This window comes from Schistocerca piceifrons, chromosome 8 (assembly GCF_021461385.2).
Source record: "Schistocerca piceifrons isolate TAMUIC-IGC-003096 chromosome 8, iqSchPice1.1, whole genome shotgun sequence".
Lineage (NCBI taxonomy): Eukaryota > Metazoa > Arthropoda > Insecta > Orthoptera > Acrididae > Schistocerca > Schistocerca piceifrons.
This window is the reverse complement of record NC_060145.1, coordinates 160,614,181-160,638,217: the sequence shown is the minus strand read 5'-3', so window position 1 is coordinate 160,638,217 and position 24,037 is coordinate 160,614,181. Positions and strand designations below refer to the sequence as shown.

Genomic DNA, 24,037 nt, shown 5'->3' with positions numbered 1-24,037 from the left:
CTTAACCAATGTCAACGATAAAACTCAAAGTTGTCTGTTACTGAAGCGTAGATAGGTACTATCACTGTTGTGAAGTAGGGTATGCTTTTCCGGTGGACCGGTAGAAAATAAAAGTATATAATATCTTACCCCTGAATATAATTCCATTCATTGTTAAGAAATGCGTCCATTATGGAGCAGAAGTGAACTTCGCGTGATACCCGTGTTGTTGGAAAGTCTATGGTGCTTAGTATTTACGTCCTTGGTATTTCCGAAATACAAAGGTAATCTGTGAGTTGTTTATATTTTGAACTTCGAAGAATGTTCGGAAGGTTTGTTAGCAGGTTGTGGAGCTATGGACGTTTGAGGAATTATTCAACGGATGGTGGTGGCATTAAATACCATGGATTCACGTATTACCCAAGGTATGATTTTTAATTTTCTGATACAGTTGTGTTATTTTCGTGATAAAGGATCGCTTAGCAAGTTACATTATTATATCGCTATTAGTAATGATTTTGCATACTTGTGTCTTAGCATCCATTTAAGCTCTATTGTATTCATTCAAGAGTTATTACATTTCACACGAAATCGTAATTGCTCGGTCAGAGAAATCAGAATTTTAATATATATGTTTGTACGTTAACTGTTCTGAGCCACTTTTTTGTAATTACATCGTATTCCATTTGCGTAATTGGATACATCGCACAATTTTATGTGGTATTACTTAATTGTTTCGCACAAAATTGGTTTCTCGAGTCGACGGGGATGTGTAAACAAGTAACGTACGTCAACATCCACATCTTGCAAAGGACTGGGAAATATATTAGTATAATTCCCGTTGTACCATGTAACAGTATTTCATCCCGCTCCATTCGCGTATGAGGCATGGTAATAATGACTGGTCATTCGCGAAAGGTTTAGTACATAGGGGACTGTATCTGATGTCCAAGTTCCTCAGTTAATGCTTATTCTTCAAACGGATCTAGTGAAAAACACGAACTATAGATATAGTCTTTGAGGTGTGCTGTCAGTATGAACCAAACCTACGGATACCAGATGTCAGCTTCGTCTCGTAACATAATCATCATGTTACGTATGATGCAGTACACATGCAGACAGAAAGTCAACAGAACCATGACATTATTTCTATTGCGTCTGTGTTACTTTTGGACTTAGGTTGACAGACCGATCAGTAGCACAGCCTGAGAACTTGGTTAGGTTGGAACCTTGCAGTTTGCCTGCGAGTTGGTGAAGTCAACGAATGCAGATTCGAAAACCTACATGTGGTAACAAATCGATCCATAGCTTAGTGCGACGTATAGGTTAAGATGATAGGTGACAGTTTGGTTGTGAATTGGCAAAGCAGTATTGAACATTTCAGTTATGTATTTGCAGGAAGTAATTCAATTCTTGTTGGTGCTGGCATAGACAGTGTTGTTTGCTAGAACTATCGGTAATGGAGATGTCTGTGCATACAAATGTACAATGATTTAGGTACTGTTTATACTAGATCTATATATGTCTAGTGGAGATGGCAAATGTGTAGAAGGCTGCAATAATGCCGTTCTGCTTTGACCAGTACCAACTGAAAGATAGACTGTAGCTTAGCTGTAGACATAGTTTGAGATCTGCTGTAGAGATAGTTTGAGATCTAAGTTAGGTTGGAAGGTGATAACGCAGTTGAGAGCTGATGAGTGACAAAGTCACTAATATTAGTACAAAGCGCCCTCTATCATGTTCTGTACAGTGGTTTGCAGAATATGTAAGTAGATGTAAAATATGTTATGTGCCCTCTGTGTTTCTGTTTGGCTTTCCTTCATCATTCCTAAAGTTATGTAGTAGAGTCTTCTAATTAAACAATGGAAAATCCAGGATGGAATGTAACAGTCAGATGATTCTAGATACTTGTGTTATAGGTCTTCATACATATAAATTTGTAAACTTTCCATCTTTTTAAATTTGTATTGCATTCCTGTTACCTGCTATGTAACCTACATATAATTATTCATCTGCACTATTCTAGGGTGCTTACGACCACGTGATCCGGAGAAGGGGAATACTGCTCTTGTACTTTAGCCCGTATTTGATCAGTGGAAGGCGGCTATCTTCATGCCAATTCTAAATGTGTATGCTTATTACCGACCTGAGCTTTGTAACAGTTTTGTGAACCATACCATACCCCCCCATGAACCATGGACCTTCCCGTTGGTGGGGAGGCTTGCGTGCCTCAGCGATACAGATAGCCGTACCGTAGGTGCAACCACAACGGAGGGGTATCTGTTGAGAGGCCAGACAAACGTGTGGTTCCTGAAGAGGGGCAGCAGCCTTTTCAGTAGTTGCAAGGGCAACAGTCTGGATGATTGACTGATCTGGCCTTGTAACAATAACCAAAACGGCCTTGCTGTGCTGGTACTGCGAACGGCTGAAAGCAAGGGGAAACTACAGCCGTAATTTTTCCCGAGGGCATGCAGCTTTACTGTATGATTAAATGATGATGGCGTCCTCTTGGGTAAAATATTCCGGAGGTAAAATAGTCCCCCATTCGGATCTCCGGGTGGGGACTACTCAAGAGGATGTCGTTATCAGGAGAAAGAAAACTGGCGTTCTACGGATCGGAGCGTGGAATGTCAGATCCCTTAATCGGGCAGGTAGGTTAGAAAATTTAAAAAGGGAAATGGATAGGTTGAAGTTAGATATAGTCGGAATTAGTGAAGTTCGGTGGCAGGAGGAACAAGACTTCTGGTCAGGTGACTACAGGGTTATAAACACAAAATCAAATAGGGGTAATGCAGGAGTAGGTTTAATAATGACTAGGAAAATAGGAATGCAGGTAAGCTACAACAAACAGCATAGTGAACGCATTATTGTGGCCAAGATAGATACAAAGCCCACACCTACTACAGTAGTACGAGTTTATATGCCAACTAGCTCTGCAGATGACAAAGAAATTGAAGAAATGTATGATGAAATAAAAGAAATTATTCAGATTGTGAAGGGAGACGAAAATTTAATAGTCATGGGTGACTGGAATTCGAGTGTAGGAAAAGGGAGAGAAGGAAACATAGTAGGTGAATATGGATTGGGGCTAAGAAATGAAAGAGGAAGCCGCTTGGTAGAATTTTGCACAGAGCACAACATAATCATAGCTAACACTTGGTTTAAGAATCATGAAAGAAGATTGTATACATGGAAGAACCGTGGAGATACTAAAAGGTATCAGATAGATTATATAATGGTAAGGCAGAGATTTAGGAACCAGGTTTTAAATTGTAAGACATTTCCAGGGGCAGATGTGGACTCTGACCACAATCTATTGGTTATGACCTGTAGATTAAAACTGAAGAAACTGCAAAAAGGTGGGAATTTAAGGAGATGGGACCTGGATAAACTGAAAGAACCAGAGATTGTACAGAGTTTCAGGGAGAGCATAAGGGAACAATTGACAGGAATGGGGGAAAGAAATACAGTAGAAGAAGAATGGGTAGCTTTGAGGGATGAAGTAGCGAAGGCAGCAGAGGATCAAGTAGGTAAAAAGACGAGGGCTAGTAGAAATCCTTGGGTAACAGAAGAAATATTGAATTTAATTGATGAAAGGAGAAAATATAAAAATGCAGTAAATGAAGCAGGCAAAAAGGAATACAAACGTCTCAAAAATGAGATTGACAGGAAGTGCAAAATGGCTAAGCTGGGATGGCTAGAGGACAAATGTAAGGATGTAGAGGCCTATGTCACTAGGGGTAAGATAGATACTGCCTACAGGAAAATTAAAGAGACCTTTGGAGATAAGAGAACGACTTGTATGAATATCAAGAGCTCAGATGGAAACCCAGTTCTAAGCAAAGAAGGGAAAGCAGAAAGATGGAAGGAGTATATAGAGGATCTATACAAGGGCGATGTACTTGAGGACAATATTATGGAAATGGAAAAGGATGAAGATGAAATGGGAGATATGATACTGCGTGAAGAGTTTGACAGTGCACTGAAAGACCTGAGTCTAAACAAGGCCCCCGGAGTAGACAACATTCCATTGGAACTACTGACGACCTTGGGAGAGCCAGTCCTGACAAAACTCTACCATCTGGTGAGCAAGATGTATGAAACAGGCGAAATACCCTCAGACTTCAAGAAGAATATAATAATTCCAATCCCAAAGAAAGCAGGTGTTGACAGATGTGAAAATTACCGAACTATCAGTTTAATAAGTCACAGCTGCAAAATACTAACACGAATTCTTTACAGACGAATGGAAAAACTAGTAGAAGCCAACCTCGGGGAAGATCAGTTTGGATTCCGTAGAAACACTGGAACACGTGAGGCAATACTGACCTTACGACTTATCTTAGAAGAAAGATTAAGGAAAGGCAAACCTACATTTCTAGCATTTGTAGACTTAGAGAAAGCTTTTGACAATGTTGACTGGAATACTCTCTTTCAAATTCTAAAGGTGGCAGGGGTAAAATACAGGGAGCGAAAGGCTATTTACAATTTGTACAGAAACCAGATGGCAGTTATAAGAGTCGAGGGACGTGAAAGGGAAGCAGTGGTTGGGAAGGGAGTAAGACAGGGTTGTAGCCTCTCCCTGATGTTGTTCAATCTGTATATTGAGCAAGCAGTAAAGGAAACAAAAGAAAAATTCGGAGTAGGTATTAAAATTCATGGAGAAGAAATAAAAACTTTGAGGTTCGCCGATGACATTGTAATTCTGTCAGAGACAGCAAAGGACTTGGAAGTGCAGTTGAATGGAATGGACAGTGTCTTGAAAGGAGGATATAAGATGAACATCAACTAAAGCAAAACAAGGATAATGGAATGTAGTCTAATTAAGTCGGGTGATGCTGAGGGAATTAGATTAGGAAATGAGAGACTTAAAGTAGTAAAGGAGTTTTGCTATTTGGGGAGCAAAATAACTGATGATGGTCGAAGTAGAGAGGATATAAAATGTAGACTGGCAATGGCAAGGAAAGCGTTTCTGAAGAAAGAGAAATTTGTTAACATCGAGTATAGATTTAAGTGTCAGGAAGTCATTTCTGAAAGTATTTGTATGGAGTGTAGCCATGTATGGAAGTGAAACATGGACGATAAATAGTTTGGACAAAAAGAGAATAGAAGCTTTCGAAATGTGGTGCTAGAGAAGAATGCTGAAGATTAGATGGGTAGATCACGTAACTAATGACGAAGTATTGAACAGGATTGGGGAGAAGAGAAGTTTGTGGCACAACTTGACCAGAAGACGGGATCGGTTGGTAGGACATGTTCTGAGGCATCAAGGGATCACCAATTTAGTATTGGAGGGCAGCGTGGAGGGTAAAAATCGTAGAGGGAGACCAAGAGATGAATACACTAAGCAGATTCAGAAGGATGTAGGTTGCAGTAGGTACTGGGAGATGAAAAAGCTTGCACAGGATAGAGTAGCATGGAGAGCTGCATCAAACCGGTCTCAGGACTGAAGACCACAACAACAACAACACCCATAAGTAGCCAGTGTAAATAGAGTGTTGATCCATGTCTAGTGACTGTTGATAATTTATTTACAAAAATGAGTGAAGGGGCTGTACCTGAACCTTCTACTGGATCATTATCAACTTTCACATCACTTCTGCTACAAATTAAACCATTAAATTTTTTTTTTTTTTTTTTTTTTTTAACTATAAGCTGGCTGTTCCGGGAGGAAGCTTGGCTACTTATAGCAGCCGATGTGCTATGAGCTGATCACAAGCTTTCCCTTCTGACATCCTTTGCTTGTGGCAAGTAAAAGTATGCAATCGGTATTTAATTTTTAGTCACATTTTGGTTTATTGTATTGATTCCAAAGTCTTATTTCACTGTAATAAAAGTTTTTATATTAGTTAAATGGTGTGCAAAAATTAATCATCAATATACACTGATGATTGGTTGATTTAGACACATACCTAATTATGTCTGTCAGACTCTGCCTTAATGACAGTGTGTGTTAGACACTGCTAATATTGTCCTGATTCATGACAGCTCATCAGCCACTAACAACTCTCAGAGATAGATCATAACTTGGTTTATGGCATCCATGTCTAATGCAAGTGTCCCTCAGATATAGTTAATAGCAATGAAGTTAACTGTCCGGGAAGTATCAGATGAGCACACACTCATGCCCACCAAGTGTTTCTCAAACCATTCTAATATGATGTAGGAGGGACAGGATGATGCATATCTTACTGAGATTGCAGATCTTGTGGTATACTGTGAATAAACAAACAGATGCACATTTTTAGGGCAGTAGGTTCCTGTTTGCATAAATCATGCATGTGCTTTCACATGGCAAAACTTATATCAAATTTTCTCGCAATGAGCCAATCATCCTCAAAGTCAGTGGCTACGAAACGTAAACGGAATGAGGCTAATGATTCAAAGAGCCTCCCAGCTGCACCACAGTTCCTCATGGTTTCATGTACTGAAGACGGTCAGTTCTTCGCTGTGGTAAATCCGTTAATTATTCAGAAAGGTGTTGATTCAATTGCTAGCCCTGTGAAATCCTTCTCTCATTTACGCAATGGCACTTTGCTTTTGGAGACTACTTTTGATTCTCGAGTACAACTGCTTGCAGCTTCACTCCTCCATGGCCATCCTGTTCGTGTTGAGGGCCATCAAATCCTGAATTCTTCCCGTGGTGTTATTTACACTTCAGCTGCTCGATGGTCTGACATGCAGAAATCCAAACGTATGTCTCTGGTCAGGGTGTCATAGCAGTCCATCGGGTGATGAAAAAAGTAGGTGCATCCTTAGTGCCCCCAAGCACTCTCTTTCTCACTTATGAATTAAGTGGTTCTTCCGTCAAAGATCAAAGCAGGTTTTGAAGTTATCACAGTCAGGCTGTATATTCCATACCCAATGTGCTGCTCCCAACCACACTCGAGAGTCCTGTCAACACCCAACCAAATGTGTAACATGTGGTAGGGATACTCACAAGGCCTCCTTCTCCCAACTGCAATGGTGACTATGCCACTTCCTCCTGTGATTGTCCCATGTATCTTGATGAGCAGGCTGTCCAGGAGACTACTTTTGATTCTCAAGTACAACTGCTTGCAGCTTTGCTCCTCCATGGCTATCCTGTTCGTGCCTTAGCTGGTCACTCACAAGCTGTTTGCTAGTCAAAAACCCTGCGTTCTACCATCTGATACCAACAGTACTGTTCTTGCTATATCTCCCTCCACAAAGAACGTGGCCATGCAGACATTTGACCTGAAATTTAGCACCAAGATTGTGCAATCACCCTCCAATGTTGTAGTGTCCCTGTTTCCTCCTCCAACTGTGCAACAAAATACCAGACTTTCGCCTCACGGGGTGAAGTCACCAGCTACACTACCGGCAGGCCAGAAAGGACAGAAGGAATACTCCCGTGAAGACTTCCTATGTCCCTCCAGCCAACCAACCATTCTTCCTCTACCAACCGGAAAGGCTCTAAGAAGTCAAACAAAGGCAAACAGTCTTCTCCTTCGCTGACTTGGATATCCTCTTTGATGGTGTCACCATGTGATACCCTCGCCCGGTCGACCTCCATGTCTCCGGTATGCACCGCCAACCATTTTTCTGCTCTGGACTCCGCAGCCTGCTGAAGGAGAATGCCGACATCTCTGTAGACCTCATGGAGCAAGATCCTCCTTCCTCTGTGCCCTATAGCAGCCAGTCTTGGAAAGCTGGCACTTGGCAGACACTGAGGTAACACCCCTTCATATTTTTCTCATTGTCTCTCTCTTCCAGTGGAACGTTTGCAGTCATCAATCCAACAAAGAGGAATTATGGCTGCTCCTAGAATTGCAGCGTCCACTTGTTGTCTGCCTTCAGGAAACAAAATTGTGTCCTCATGACCACTTTGAGCTCTTGCATTTCTTCCCTGTCCATTTTGAACTTCCTCCCTTGAGGAAGGCATTCCATCTCATGGGGGAGTCATGCTGCTCATACAGGGTGACCTTCATAGTCACCCCATCTCCCTGACTACCCACCTTCAAGCTGTTGCAGTTTGCCTTTTCCTTCCTCACTTGACATTTTACCTTTGTACCATTTACATCCCCCTGCCGTACGATGTCACCAGGGCAAACTTCCTCCAACTTGTTGGACAGCTACCCCACCCCATTCTGCTGCTTGGTGACTTTAATGCACACTGTCTCCTTTGGGGCTCTCCCAGAACCTGTCCGGGAGGTGCCTACTGGACTGACCTTCTCAATCAACTTAACCTCTTCTGCTTTAACACAGGAGCACCCACATTCCTTTCAGACTCTACGCACACCTATTCTTATTTGGACCTGTACTTCCGCACTGCCCAACATGCCCATCGTCTCGGGTGGTCCATTCTCTCTGACACATACTCGAGTGACCATCTCCCATGTGCTGTCCATTTTCTGCCTCCTACCCCACCTACGTGCACGCCCAAATGGCAGCTTATTAAGGCCAACTGGAGGCTTTACTCCTCCTTGGCAACCTTCGACGAACAACATTTCCCCAGTTGCGATGACCAGGTAGAATAGCTTACAAATGTTACCCTTACCGCTGCAGAACGTTCCATTCCTCACACTTCCTCTTTACCACACTGTGTATTGTTGGTCCCTTTGTGTTCTGAGGTGTGCCACAATGCAGTTCGTGCTTGGAGATGTGCTCTCCGCATTTTTAACCATCCTCCTACGATGGCAAACTGCATTCGTTGTAAACAGTTGCGTGCATGGTGTCATCGCGTTCTTTGGGATAACAAAAAAGCTACCTGAATTTCATTCACTAGTTCTTTAAACAGTTCCACTCACTCTTCCATCATGTGGTCCAACCTCCGATGGCTCCCTGGGACCAAGATCCATTCCCCGATTTCCACCCTGACTGTAGCAGACAATGTCATTGTGGAGCCTGTTGGTATCTCCGACACCTTGGGCCACCATTTTGCGGAGATTTCCAGCTCCTCTCACTATCACCCTGCCTTCCTCCATCGGAAATGAGCAGAGGAGGCTCAGGTGATAAAGTTTTCTTCTCAGAATCGTGAGTGCTACAATGCTGCCTTTACTGTGAGGGAGCTATATCATGCTCTCACTCCGTCCTGATCTTCTGTCCCAGGGCCGGATGATGTTCACATTTAGATGTTGCAGCACCTTTCTGTTGAAGGCAAGCATTTTCTGCTTCAAACGTACTGCAGCATCTGGGCAGAGGGAACATTTCCCAGATTCTGGCGTGAAGCCTCTGTCGTACCCTTGCCTAAGCCTGGTAAGGACAAACACCTTCTTTCTAGCTACCGCCCCATTGCTCTCACCAGCTGTGTTTGCAAGGTGATGGAACATATGATTCATGCCCAGCTGTTGTGGTTGCTTGAGTCTCACAATTTACTAACCACTGCACAGTGTGGGTTTCGAGTGCACCATTCTGCAATTGACCATCTCATCACTTTGTCCACCCATGTTGTGGTTGGTTTTCTGTGGAAATCCCAGACTGTGACCGTGTTTTTTCAATTTGGAGAAAGCCTATTACACCTGCTGGAGGACTAGTATCCTCCATACTCTCTAAATGTGGGACTTCCATCACAGCCTCCCTAGTTTCCTTCAGGAATTTTTAAAAGATCAAGTTTTCAAGATACATCTGGGTTTTGCTTTGTTGGACACCTTCATTCAGGAAAATGCTGTGCCTCAGGGTTCCATCCTTAGTGTCGTCCTCTTTGCTGTTGCCATTAAACCTGTAATGGCCTGTCTCCTGCTGGGCATATCAGTCTCCCTTTGTGTTGATGATTTTGCAACGGACCTGTCTCATTGAGCGGCATCTCAATCGTCTGTACTCATGGAGCATTGACAGTGCCTTTTGTTTCTCTGCTGACGTAACCGTTTGTTTGAATTTCTGGTGGCACAGTTGGTTTCTTCCACTGTACTTACATCTTGGACCTGTTGCTCTTCCATTCATTGAAACCACGAAATTCCTGGGGCTTATGCTCGATAGGAAACTTTTTTGGTCTTCCCACTTGACTTACCTAGCAGTCTGCTGTACATGGTCGCTCAGTGTCCTTTATGTCCTCAGTGGTACTTCCTGGGGAGCAGATCGAACCACCCACCTCCATTTGTACCGGTCACTTGTCCATTCGAAACTAGACTATGGGTGTTTCCTTTATGCATCTGCATGTCCGTCCCTCTTACACTGTCTCAATACTACCCGCCATTGTGGCTTCCATTTGGCCACTGGCACCTTTTACACTAGCCTCGTTGAGAGTCTGTATGCAGAAGCTGCTGAACTACCTTTGCCCTACCATTATGACTTTCTTCTCAGCAGATATGCATGCCGTTTGTGTGCCGTGCATGGCCACCTGTCCTATGCCTCCTTCAATACTTCCTTTGATCACCAGTGTGGGGCGCGTCCCTCCTCTCTGTTACCTCCTGGAGTTTGCTTTCGGCTCTTGCTCCAGCAGCTTAACTTCATGCTATCTGCAACCTTCCCGATGGGTGTAAAACCTTCACCACCTTGACTTTGTGCGGCAGCCCATGTTCACCTTGGCCTTCTTTTACTTCTTAGGTACACTATTCCAGCCTTACTCTATAGCCTTCAGTTTCACGGCCTTCGCATGGAACTTCACGATTGTACCTTTGTATGCACTGATGGCTCTCAGACTGAGCGTCGTGTCAAGTGTGCCTTTGTCATTGGCACTGACAGTTTTCGGTATTGGCTTATGGAACAGCAGAGCTCTTCGCCCTGTATCAGGCCATGTACTACATCTGGTGACATAGGGTTTTCAATTGTGTCATCTCCTCAGACTATCTCTGTGTCCTTCAAGGCATCTGTGTGCTGTACACCATCCATCCCTTAGTGCTACAGGTCCAGGAAAGCTGTCACTTGCTCACTCTTGATGGAGCGACCGTGCAGTTCATGTGGGTTCCTGGTCATGTAGGCTTGACAGGAAACGAGGCTGCTGATGCTGGCTTCCCAGGCTACAGTTCTCATACCTCAGCCCACTATTCCATCCAGCAATCTCTGTGTTGCCATCTGCAGGTAGCGTCGCATAGGCATCACCACTGGTCCTCCCTTCATGGGAACAAGCTCCGGGTTATTAAATCTCTCCCAGCAGCTGGGATGACTTCCTCTCGGGTCTCTTGCCATGAGATCATTTTAACTAGGTTGCGTATTGGGCAATGTCTTTTTAGCCATTGCCATTTGTTAAGTGATGCTCCCCCCCCCCCCCCTCCCCGCCTCTTTGTGCGTATTGCACTTAACTTTTAATGGTCTGCCATTTCCTAACAGAATCCCCTTTTTTTAACTCCTTACATACTCGTTTGTGTTTGCCGTCTGAGTTATCGGCCGTTTTAGTGAACAACATGGTTGATGTCGACAGTGTTTTACTTTTTATCCGTTTTAGCAATATGGTGAAGGCCATTTAATTTTTAGTACTGGACGTCTGTTTCTCTAATGCATATTTTATAGACCTTTCTTCTCGTCCCTCTTTTTAGCTGTCTTCTCTTCTGTCGATTGGAATTGACGTGTAGTCATTTTTAACTCCTCTTTGTCTTTGTGTTCTATAGTTTTGACATGGACACGTAAGGCACTAGTTGTTTTTGCACCCTAAAACAAAACAAAAAAAACTCAGTAATAATGAAAACACTGTTAGCGTAGAAAAAATTTTAATGTCTGCCAGTGTTGTATATTGTGATGGATGGGTTTTTTTTTTTTTTAAGGAACTATGGTATAAGAAGTGCAAACTGTGAATCATTTTGCTAAATGCAGCTAGTAACACTCAGGGGGAAAGTAAATTTTATGGAATGTTTATGACAAGTTTTATATGCATATGGGTGTAAAATTCCCATTTATGAATCAAAAGGTGTTGAAGTTTCTGATTTCATTTGTAAAAACTTACTTTTGCAGGACTGACTATTCTGCATTAGCTGAATAAAATCAGAACATCACTCAAGGTTAAACATTGTAATCAAGCAAGAGTAGTCATTTTGAGCTTCACATCACTATTTTACTAAACTGTAATCTGAAAAACTGGCATCCATCTCATTGAAGTTTATGGTTTCTCATTAAAACATGGAAATTTTAAATCACTCAGTATCAGTTTGTTCTGGCATATGTTATGGTTAACTCCAGGAATTAAGTCTTTCACACAGTTTGTTGTCTATAGTGTAAACTATTAATACACAATTCCATTTAAAACTAATGAAGAGTACCATATCACAGCAAACTAAAAAATTAATATTTTAGATGATTTTTCATCAACTGATTTTTAGTGAATATAACCTGAAATATTTCAATTTGCGTACTGTTCTGTAATCATTGTCATACATTTATGATTTTTGGAAGTATCAGGTTTTTGAGTATTTTCCATGGAACAAATCAGTGCAATACAGTGGTTGTCAGGTTCAGCAGTGTCAACAAACCTTTGTGCAACTAACCAGATTTAGGTTTTCCATGGTTTCCTAAATCAGTGACGGCAAATATCTTGGTGGTCCCTTTGAGAAGTATCTGTGGATTTCTTTCCTCATTCTTTCCAGTCCAAGCTAGTGTTCAGTCTATGATTACTTGACCATTGAGAGGACGTTACTCATCATCATCATGGAGACAAGACAATACACTCCACATGCACTAGTCACAGTAACCTACATGACACAGTTAGTTTAAACATCTGGACATGTAAGCCTCCTTAATGATGTCAAATAGAGACAGGGACTTAAATAAGTCAGAGGTGCTTTCTATTGGGATGACAAGAATCATTGTGTAAAGTGTTCAGAAGGTTTTTGTCAAAGCCTGATAGCATTTTCGAGTATGATGAATTGCTCTCATTAAAATTCTTTGATATGACAGAACTGTGGCATTATCACCATACATAAGTTTTTGAATGAAATCATCAGCCTGTGATCCTCTGTCAGACTAAAATATAAAGAAAGTGTTAGAAGTACTAGCTTTTTTTCAGATTTGTGAGATTTTTCTTTAGCTCAAAGAGTGGAAAACTTTCTTTAAATCTACAAAATTCTACACACATTTACAGGAACAATGCCACAAACAATTCATGGCAGATGCCAATGGTAAGCATTGTCTATGCAATAGTATAAGGCTAAAAATACTGTAAAAAGTGCTTTGGATTTTTCACCTAATAATTACTGTTATAATAGGTTGTAATGAATTACTTAACATATGCAACTGCATTACAGGTTTCCAGACTTCAAGGACCCACCTTATGAACCATCAAAACTTTTTATGGTGCAACGTGTGAAAGCTCTCAAAGGCCGCCCTTACTGGGAGAAAAATATGATGAAAGAAATTGGTCTGGCTGGAAAGGTTTGTATAAACATGTCGTTTGTGTGTAGTGACTATAAGAGCAGCAGCCTTTAATTTTATTTTTACAATTTTTCATTAAAATGCATTTGAATGAAACTAACTAAAGCTGTCTTCAGACCAAATGTAAGTATGAACACCTCAGTGCTTTACTGTGCATGGCCCTATTTGAAGTGGTATGCCCTTCCCATTCACACTGACTTCACCAGCCAGCTACAGGATGATGTATAGTTCAAGATAGAATTTAATCCACAGTGCATTAGCACGTTTTTCAAATGTATAAATTGTTGTTGGAGCTGAAAGAAGTGATAAATAGTAGAAAAGAATTTTAAAACCCACTGAGGATTGATTGAATTCCCAACCACCGACATTATGAATACATTTATGAAAGGTTGCAGATGTTTTGGTCTAATTGAATTCCATCTTCTAATGTGTTATTTTTATTATACCACATGCTGTGATAAAAGACAAGTATTTTACATTAGCTGGAAGAACGAGAGGAAACAATAAAAATGGAAGACAGAGGAAGACATGCTTTGATTAACAGTGATGTAAGGAAACAATGCCTACGACACAAACAGAAGATGATCATAGAGAGAAATATATGAAGACTTTGATCAGCCATGCAGTGTGTAAAATGATGTGAAAATCTAACAGTTATGTGGTGTGAAGGAATTGATATTAGCAGCAACAAGTGTTTTTGAAGTGGCTGGAAGTTGTCGACGCTAACGACAACTTAACAGTGATACAATTAATTAACAATGCTGCTACTGAACACAATAAACTGTTATTCTCCTAAAATATCGCCATCATCAGGACTTACTTCCAGCGAGCCGGATAGGAACTTTGTGAACGATATGCCTCATTTGGTTTCTGTCCTGGTATAGCTTTTCCCTCTCCACTAAATCTCATGTTACTCCTCTCCTCTTGAGATCTTCCTTAACCTGGTCTGTCCATCTCTTTCTAGGCCACCCACTTGGTCTTCTTCCTGGTACCTTCAGCTCCAAATACTGGCGTGGAGTTAGAATTAGGTGCATTCGCTTCACATGACCTAACCACTTCAGTCTCAAAGCACTCATTCTCTCCTCTGTAGTCAGTGTCACCTGCAGGTCTCTCCTTACATAATCATCCCTGACTCTCTCTCTCCTAGTTTTTTGTCGAGCTCTGACCTAAGGAACTTCATTTCACATGCTTGTATTTGACTCTCTTCTCTCTTATGACACACCTCTAGACTATACATCATGATTGGCAGGAGATAAGTATTATGCATGGTCTGTTTGGCTGTTTGAAGGACTTCCTTGTCCCAGATTAGATTTTGTATGTGGTGGAAAAAGCTAGATCCTTTTGTTATTCTGTTTAAGACTTTTAGTTTGGAACTTCCATCGCGTGATATGATGCTACCCAGATAATTGAAGATTTTCACACATTCAACCTTCTCCCCCTCCAGTATGATGTAACAAGGTGTGGCTGTCCTGCTCATCTTCATTGCCACTGTCTTTTTCCTACTCACAGTTAACTTGAATTTTTTAAATTTTGTGTTCCAGTAGTCTAGTCTCCTCTGAACCTCCATTTCCATCTCTCCCCAAATGGCAATGTCATCAGTAAAAACAAAAGCGTTCAGATCTTAATTTTCTTCTTCCTTGATTTCTTTCATTATTGTGTCCATAAGTGTAATGTAGAGTAAAGGGGAGAGCAAACTGCCTTGCTGAACACCTCTCGTTGTCTTAAACAATTTTGATCTTTCACCTCCTACTTGTCCACTGCTCTCACAACCATCGTACAGCATCTGGACTTTTTTAATTAATCAGGGTGTATATGACCTGGGACAACCAGGAGATCTGGGAAAAGCCTGGGAATTTTTTCATCCGGGAGGAACCTGGGAAATTTTTAGAATTCAGGGAGTTTTTCATTGTTTTAGTTTTCTGTTAAATTTTTTAATTTTGACTGGTAAGAACCAATACTCTAACAAAGGATATTACTGTATCCCGCTACAGCAGAATAATACTTCAACAGTAAAACATAAACGAGAGAAAAAATGGAAGTAACTGAAATTGAAAATATATACAGCAACGACACACAGTGATCATGCAAGCGTCTGCCAACTGCAAAATGTGTCAAAGGCTTTAGGAAGACTATGCAATGCTTCCTAACAACAAATTACCTCCGATGAGCGTGAAGCCACGACTGTTTACATGAGATTTGTTTTAGCAGTTACAAATGGGCTCATGCGCATGCACAGTTGAGTCACATTTAAATAGTAGATTCTCCCATTTCTGGCTACAGGAATGGGGCTGTTGCTGGGTGATTCAACCTATTGTGCTGCCATTCATGAATAGTATTTCAGGGGTGTTTTTCAACAGGAGAATGCTCATCCACATACTGCAGTTGTAACCCAACATACTGTGGAGAGTGTCAATATATTACTTAGCGTGCTCGATCACTCGATCTGGTTCCATTTGAGCTCATATGGGACATTATTGGATGACAACTCCAGCATCACCCACAACCAACATTAACTGTCCAATGTATGGACCAACCAAGTGCAACAGGCATGGAACTCCTTCCCACAAACTGACATCCAGCACCTGTACAACATGGTGCATGCACCTTTGTGTGGTTGCTTTCAGCATTCTAGCAGTTACACAGGTTGTTAAAGTACCAACATTTCACATTTGCAGTGGTGTATCTCACACTTATATTAACCTGTGATCTTGCAATGAGAAACACTTAACATACGTTAACCTAGATTCCTGAAATTTCAGTACTATACATTAATTAATCTTTGATGTTGCAATTTGTTTTCCATCAGTGTATGTAACAGCTCCTCCTTTTCTGATATTGGTTCTGCATGGGTAAACTACTAGAGTGTAATCTTTTGTATGTGCCGTATCTAACACTGTGGGTATGGAGCTGAGAAAGACACAGGACTGGCTTCACTATACTTTTCAGTGCTTTCAAAATTTTCTGAATTGGTAAGAAGCTCTGCTACCTTATTGATGAAATAAACTAACCTTAATTTTCTGTGCATTCTTAAGCATTTTGTGGGGCTCTTATGTTATTTTCACTTCTTTCAAAACAAGATGCGGGAATCCTGATTCCAATCAGAAAAAGGTACTTCTCTGATGCAACACCAGGAACCACAGGGATCTTGCTTTGTGTATGGTGGCCCTCTGTACTTTTTCTGCAAAAAGCTCAGTTGTAGGCCATGGCAAGTATATCCCCACCTCCCAAGTGTAGTGACAGACACTGTGCTCATATGAGATGTCATTTTGGTCAGTAGCAGCCTGCTCAACTCAATATATACAGGGCTCACAGCAGTGTTAATCCAGGGCTGGTCACTGCACTGTAGGACCTCCACAAAACTCACGTGTGTGTGTGTGTGTGTGTGTGTGTGTGTGTGTGTGTATTTGCTACTCCTATTTCATCCAGGTCACTTCAAATGCTGTAATTTCTTAGCCACACTGTTCCCTACTCCACCTACTGCAATAACCTTCCAAAATCATTTGCACCATTTCCCTACGTCCTCTGTCAATAGCCTAGCACTTGGCTTCACAATAGTTGTGACCTGGTACCATCTGGCCTACACCCCTCCCATGATTACTATCTAATGGCAAGACTCTTTTCTTCCTATTCTCTTTGGGTGCTGATGTACTCTTAATTTGTTCACTAGAAGTCTGGTGCATCCTAGTGTGACCTACAGCTGGATGAGGCTCTTCCCCACCTACTTCAGGCAAAAAGTCAAATTAATTCAGTAGCTGAAACGCAGCTGAAGAAATTTAAGACCTGTCTCCTTTTACCTATTGCTTGTCATTGTTACCCATTTCCCATTATCTTCAACCCCCGAACTCCCACCCCATCAATCTGTGTTGTTGTTGTGGCCTTCACTCCAAAGAATGGTTTGGTGCAGCTCTCCATGTTACTCTATCCAGTGCAGGCCTCTTCATCTCCAAGTAACTACTGCAACCTACATCTTTTTGAATCTGCTTACTGTATTGATATCTTTGTCTCTCTCTACAATTTTTGCCTCCCCCCCCCACTTCCCTCCAGTATTAAATTGGTGGTCCCTTGATGCTTCAGAATGTGTCCTACCAACCAATCCCTTCTTCTAGTTAAGTTATACCACAAATTTCTCTTCTCGCCAATTCTAGTGAGTAACTCTTCATTAGTTACGTGACCTACCCATCTAATCTTCAGCATTCTTCTGTAGCACCACATTTCAGATGCTTCTATTTGTCTAAACTGTTTACTGTCCATGTTTCACTTCCATACATGGCTATACTTCATACAAGTACTTCCAGACACGACTTCCTGACACTTAAATCTATACTCTCTGTTAACAAATTTCTCTTCTTCAGAAATGTTTTTCTTGCCATTGCCAGTCTGCATTTTATATCCTCCTAAAATTACCATCATCACTTATTTTGCTTCCCAGATAGCAAAATTCATCTTCTACTTAAGTGTCTCATTTCTTAATTTGATTCCCTCAGCATCACCTGGTTTGACTACATTCCATTATCCTCATTTTATATCTTCCTTTCAAGATACTGTCCTTTCTGTTCGACTGCCCGTCCAAGTCCTTTGCTATCTCTGACAGAATTACAATGTCATCAGCAACCCTCAAAGTTTTTATTTGTTCTGCCTGAACTTTATTCCTACTCCAAATTTTTCTTTTGTTTCCTTTACTGTTTGCTCTATCTACAGATTGAATAACACCAGGGATAGGCTACAATCCTGTCTCCCTCCCTTCTCAACCTCTGTTTTCCGTTCGTGCCCCTTGACACTTATAACTGCCATCTGGTTTCTGTACAATATAAATAGCCTTCTGCTCCCTGTATTTTACCCCTGCCACCTTTAGAATTTTAAAGAGAGAATTCCAGTCAACATAAGCTTTCTCTAAGTTTACAGATGATATAAATGTAGGTTTGTCTTTCCTTAACCTATCTTCTATGAGAAGTCATGGGGTTAGTATTGCCTCGTGTGTTCCTACATTTCTCCAGAATCCAAACTGATCTTCTCTGAGGTCAGCTTCTACCAGTTTTTCCATTCTTCTGTAAAGGATTCATGTTAGTATTTTGCTGCTGTGACTTATTAAACTGATAGTTTGGTAATTTTCACATGTGTCAGCACCTGCTTTCTTTGGAATTAGAATTATTATATTCTTCTTGAAGTCTGAAAGTATTTCACCTGTTTCATATATCTTGCTCACCAGATGGAAGAGTTTTGTCATGGCTGCCTCTCCCAAGGCTATCAGTAGCACTAATGGAATGTTGTCTATTCCTGGAGCCTAGCTTCAATTTTTCAAAAATACCTTTGTCAAATTCTTCACACAGTATTATATCTCCCTTCTCATCTTCATCTTCGTCCTCTTCCATTTCTATAATATTGTTCTCAAGTACATCTTCTGTTTGTAGACTCTCTGTAAACTTCAATCTTTCTGCTTTCCCTTCTTTGCATAGGACTGGTTTTCCATCTGAGCTCTTGATGTTCATACAGGTGGTTCTCTTATCTCCAAAGGTCTCTCTAATTTTCCTGTAGGCAGCATCTGTCTTACCCCTAGTGATATATGCTTCTACAACCTTACATTTGTCCTCTAACCATTCCTGCTTAGCCATTTTGCACTTCCTGTTGATTTCATTTTTTAGACGTTCGTATTCCCTTTCACCTGATTCATTAATTGCATTTTTATCCACTACTGGCCATTAAAATTGCTACACCAAGAAGAAATGCAGATGATAAATGGGTATTCATTGGACAAATATATGTTACTAGAACTGACATGTATTACATTTTCACGCAATTTGGGTGCATAGATCCTGAGAAATCAGTACCCAGAACAACCACTTCTGGCCATAATAATGGCCTTGATGCGCCTGGGCATTGAGTCAAACAGAGCTTGGATGGTGTGTACTGGTACAGCTGCCCATGCAGCTTCAACATGATAGCTCAGTTCATCAAGAGTAGTGAATGGTGTATTGTGACGAGCCAGTTGCTCGGCCACCATTGACCAGAGAGATCTGGAGAATGTGCTGGCCAGGGCAGCAGTCGAACATTTTCTGTATCCAGAAAGGCCCGTACAGGACCTGCAACATGCAGTCGTGCGTTATCCTGCTGAAAGGTAGGGTTTCGCAGGGATCGAATGAAGGGTAGAGCCACTTGTCATAACACATCTGAAATGTAATGTCCACTGTTCAAAGTGCCGTCAATGCAAACAAGAGGTGACCGAGGCATGTAACCAATGGCACCCCATACCATTACGCCGAGTGATATGCCAATATGGCGATGACGAATACACGTTTCCAATGTGCGTTAACCGCGATGTCGCCAAACACGGATGCGACCATCATGATGCCGTAAACAGAACCTGGATTTATCCGAAAAAATGACGTTTTGCCATTCGTACACCCAGGTTCCTCGTTGAGTAGACCATCGCAGGTGCTGTGTCTGTGATGCAGCGTCCAGGGTAACCGCAGCCATGGTCTCCGAGCTGATAGTCCATGCTGCTGCAAATGTCATCAAACTGTTCGTACAGATGGTTGTTGTCTTGCAAATGTCCCCATCCGTTGACTGAGGGATCGAGACGTGCCTGCAGGATCCATTACAGCCATGCACATAAGATGCCTGTCGTCTGGACTACTAGTGATATGTGGCCATTGGGATCCAGCACGGTGTTCCGTATTACCCTCCTGAACCCACTGATTCCATGTTCTGCTAACAGTCATTGGATCTTGACCAATGTGAGCAGCCATGTCGTGATACGATAAACCGCAATCGTGATAGGCTACAATCCAACCTTTATCAAAGTCGGAAACATGATGGTATGCATTTCTCCTCTTTACAGGAGGCATCACAACAATGTTTCACCAGGCAACGCCGGTCAACTGTTGTTTGTGTATGAGAAATCGGTTGGAAACTTTCCTCATGTCAGCACGTTGTAGGTGTCGCCACTGGCGCCAACCTTGTGTGAATGCTCTGAAAAGCTAATCATTTGCATGTCACAGCATCATCTCCCCGTCGGTTAAATTTCACGTCTGTAGCATGTCATCTTCGTGGTGTAGCAATTTTAATGGCCAGTAGTGTATTTTTCTCCTTTCATCGATTAAATTTAATATCTATTGTGTTACCCAAGGACTTCTACTTGGTCTCGTCTTTATACCTACTTGATCATCTGCTGCCTTCACTATTTCATCTCTCAAAGCTACCCACTCTTCTTCTACTGTATTCCTTTCCCCTGTTCTTGTCAGTCGTTCCCAAATGCTCCCTCTCAAACTCTGTGGAACCTATGGTTCTTTCAATTTATCCAAGTCCCGTCTCCCTGAATTCCTGCCTCTTTGCAGTTTCTTCAGTTTTAATCTGCTGTTCATAACCAATAAATTGTGGTCAGAGTCCACATTTGCCCCTGCAAATGTCATACAATTTATAACATGGTTCCGAAATCTCTCTGTCTTACCATAACGTAATCAATCTGAAACCTTCCAATGTCTCCAAGTCTCATCCACGTATACAACCTTCTTTCATGATTCTCAAACAAATTGTTAGCTATGAATAAATTATGCTCTGCGCAAAATTCTACAAGGCGGCTTCCTCCTTCGTTCTTTTCCCCCAGTCCATATTCCCCTACTATTTTTCCTTCTCTTCCTTTTGCTACTTTCGATTGCCAGCACCCCGTGACTATTACATTTTCATCTCGCTTAACTATCTGCACAATTTCTTTTATCTGATCGTACATTTCTTCAGTATCTTCTTCATCTGCAGAGCTAGTTGGCATATAAACATGTATTGCTGTAGTGGAAGTGGGCTTTGTGACTAACTTGGCTACAATAATGCATTCGCTATGCTGTTCATAGTAGCGTACTTGTATTCCTATTTTGTTATTAATTATTAAATTATTGCCACTATTTGATTTTGTACCCTTCAATCTATGTAGTTGAGCAGGAAGCAAAGATTTGTGTCCTTCAGGTTGAATTGGAGCTCGCGAAATTTGAACTAGATAGCCCATCAATCTATCTAGTTCAACTTTCATGTGTTGTAATTCAACCTGAAGGACACAAATCTTTGCCTCCTGTTCAGCGCTTCTCTTGTCTTTTTTTGCATAGCCTATGGTTCCAGGGAAGAGCCTCGCTGAGTTCCTCATTCAGTTCCCCACTACAGCCTCCCAAGTTAAGTTCCAATCCACAGTCTACACATACCACTCCCTCTTTGACTGTTCTACGACAACACCCACACTTATCATGCATTGTAGAACAGATTACACACTTGAAATTAAATCTCTTTATTATTATTTGCTTTTACAGCCTTGTTGCACCACCACACACTAAAAGACTCATTTTTTTATTGGGTGAGAGAGAATGACGTGACAGTAGAGTAAATGAAGGAAAAAAAAACAATAAAACGACATGGAAATCACAGAAAGTTGGGAAAAAATTATGCAGATCAGGATTGAAGAAATACTTAAACTAATGATATATTGGGACATAATCAATAAAACTGTTAAAAAGAAGATTGGGTAAGAAGTACAACAAATGGGAAAGAAAAGCTCTATACATATTTGGGATTTTTTGACAGAGACATTTAGCTCACTGTATGAAATTTATCATTTAAACTTTTAATATGAATGATGTAAATAGCAAGATAGTAATTGTGAAATTGTAGTAACAACAAATTCCATTCCACTTGCATATTTATGATTCATTGGACTTCTTGCTATGAGTAAGTACTTTACAATTTCTAAATTGACAGAGTGTGCAGTTACTGTATAAGCTATAATTTTGTAGTCATATATTCATTGCATTCAATGTTCTCTTCAGGCATACATCCCATAGATATTTTGAGTAATTTGTGTTGGTCATTTCTTTATTCCTAAATTAATTTTCATGCAGTTCTGTTGTGAAAAGCAAAGTATGTGTCTTCAAGTTTCCTGTGTCATAATTCTTGTAGTAATTTTTCCTTCTTTGTGTTTCCTGTGTAGAGGAGTGATATTGTTATCATGAAGAACATACCGGAGAACAACGCTCGCCTTTGGCAAGTGAAACATCTAATTAAGATAACACCCATTACATGCCCAAATGGTCTTCCACCTGATGGTGACTACAGTGGTACATACCTTAAGGAAAATGGTGAATTCGTAGTTACACCGAAGCTGAAAGTGCCACAAGAACAGGAAACAGCACTTGAGGTTTTTCAGAGTAAGAAGGACAGACTTGATGGAGAAACCTTGCGGAAACACTTACGGCTTAAATGGCTGAATCCTTGGTGACCTGTGATTGTTTATTGTTGTATTATACTTTTAAGTAATTATTAATTGTAATAAACAGCTTATGTCAACTTTGGCAGTCATTGTGATTTATTCTTTCCTGATTTCTGAAGTCTATGATATGTCAAGCTTTTATATACAATATGGCAACTAAATTACAGTTTTGGTGTAAGGAATTACATTTTTGCACTTCCCTGGTTTTCACTGCCATTGTCAACCCAATGAATCCAAACAATTGGTATTCTATCATCTTTGATTTAAAGGGTGGGGTCCATGAGCTTTCTTTGTTTTGCATTGACACAATTATCAGGTGTAGAACTGAAATGAGAGAACACTCAAAAAGGGTGAACCTAAACTCAACCAACAAAATTTTGAAGGTTGTTGTATGGGATATTTTTGAGTATTTTGGCATAAGGGACTCTTGTTCTCCTGTGCCTCGTTTAGTAATTGTATATGATGTGATTTCTTACCCCCATTTATACTATTGTATCCCAATATTCCTGTCTTTGATTTATTTTTCTGACAGTGTTTGTTGTATGTTAACAGTGATATGCGGCAGTATGGATAGATTTACCAGTAAAGAGTTGGCCGATACACACATTGTGTGTGGGTTCACTGAATGCATGGAGAAAAAGCACAATGACTTTATAAAGAGCTGCTCCCACAGTGTTTGCAACCGCATCACAATACTTTTTACGCACCTCTGTGAGGATTGTTTCATTACTCTTTGGTGTATATTTTAATGATTGCACGTTACAGACTTTCACTGTTGTGAAGATGTTTTGACAGAAACGAAGGTAATTGAGCAATAATCAGTATATATCATAATTACAGTATTTGTATGTAATGAGTCACTGGAAACCACTGGACACATAATTCAAAGTAATCAGAATATATCCCTGTACAACCTACAACAATTTTTTGGAGTTTGCATTCACCCTATGTCACTTTGAAAGTGAAGAAAACTTGCTAGCTTTCAGACTAAATTCTGCGGGCACACGTGATCGCGCGCGCGCGCGCGCCCACACACACACACACACACACACACACACACACACACACACTCTCTCTCTCTCTCTCTCTCTCTCTCTCTCTCTCTCTCTCTCTCTCTCTCTAATGCCGCTACCCTTTGGACACAAAAATGAAAACTATAAATCTAATCCTCACACCTCAATACAAGCCCCAAGCCCAAGATCCAAATTTCATAGAAAGAAAAACAAAGTCCCTCTGTACTAATATTGCATGACTAGTAGCAAGTAGACTAAAAAGAAAGTAATATAAAAAGAAATAGAAAGGAATCTTGGTAGCAAAGTAACTTAATGTTTTGAAAAAGAATAAAGAAATAGAATCCATTAGTTCCAAGATGAAATAATAGTAGATCACAAAGTAGTAGACTTTTAGATCACGAAGTATAACAAGTGACCTCATAGAATACTCCTTTTGAGTACTCTTTGAGGGCACTGCGAAATACAGAAGCTAAAGTTGTACATTGTTACTGTGCTTCTGGCGCTTGCCTTGTCGTGTTGTAACTGAACTTGTGCGCTCATACGTAAT

At 40.9% G+C, this 24,037-nt stretch overlaps 1 protein-coding gene across 1 annotated transcript; it reads left to right on the top strand.

The window, feature by feature from the left end:
* The first annotated feature begins 248 nt into the window (after nt 1-248).
* LOC124711887 (39S ribosomal protein L30, mitochondrial) lies at nt 249-22,563 on the top strand. The gene is made up of 3 exons (XM_047242131.1): nt 249-404; nt 13,110-13,236; nt 22,199-22,563. The coding sequence occupies exons 1-3, from the start codon at nt 301-303 to the stop codon at nt 22,484-22,486; spliced, it is 519 nt and encodes a 172-aa protein (XP_047098087.1). The 5' UTR covers nt 249-300; the 3' UTR covers nt 22,487-22,563.
* The last annotated feature ends 1,474 nt before the right edge of the window (nt 22,564-24,037 follow it).

Excerpts from the sequence above, each read along its gene's own strand:
- LOC124711887 (XM_047242131.1), top strand. The coding sequence starts at position 301 with ATGTTCGGAAGGTTTGTTAGCAGGTTGTGGAGCTATGGACGTTTGAGG. Across the intron at positions 405-13,109 it reads GGATTCACGTATTACCCAAG|GTTTCCAGACTTCAAGGACC; the intron begins GTATGATTTTTA and ends ACTGCATTACAG. Across the intron at positions 13,237-22,198 it reads AAATTGGTCTGGCTGGAAAG|AGGAGTGATATTGTTATCAT; the intron begins GTTTGTATAAAC and ends TTTCCTGTGTAG.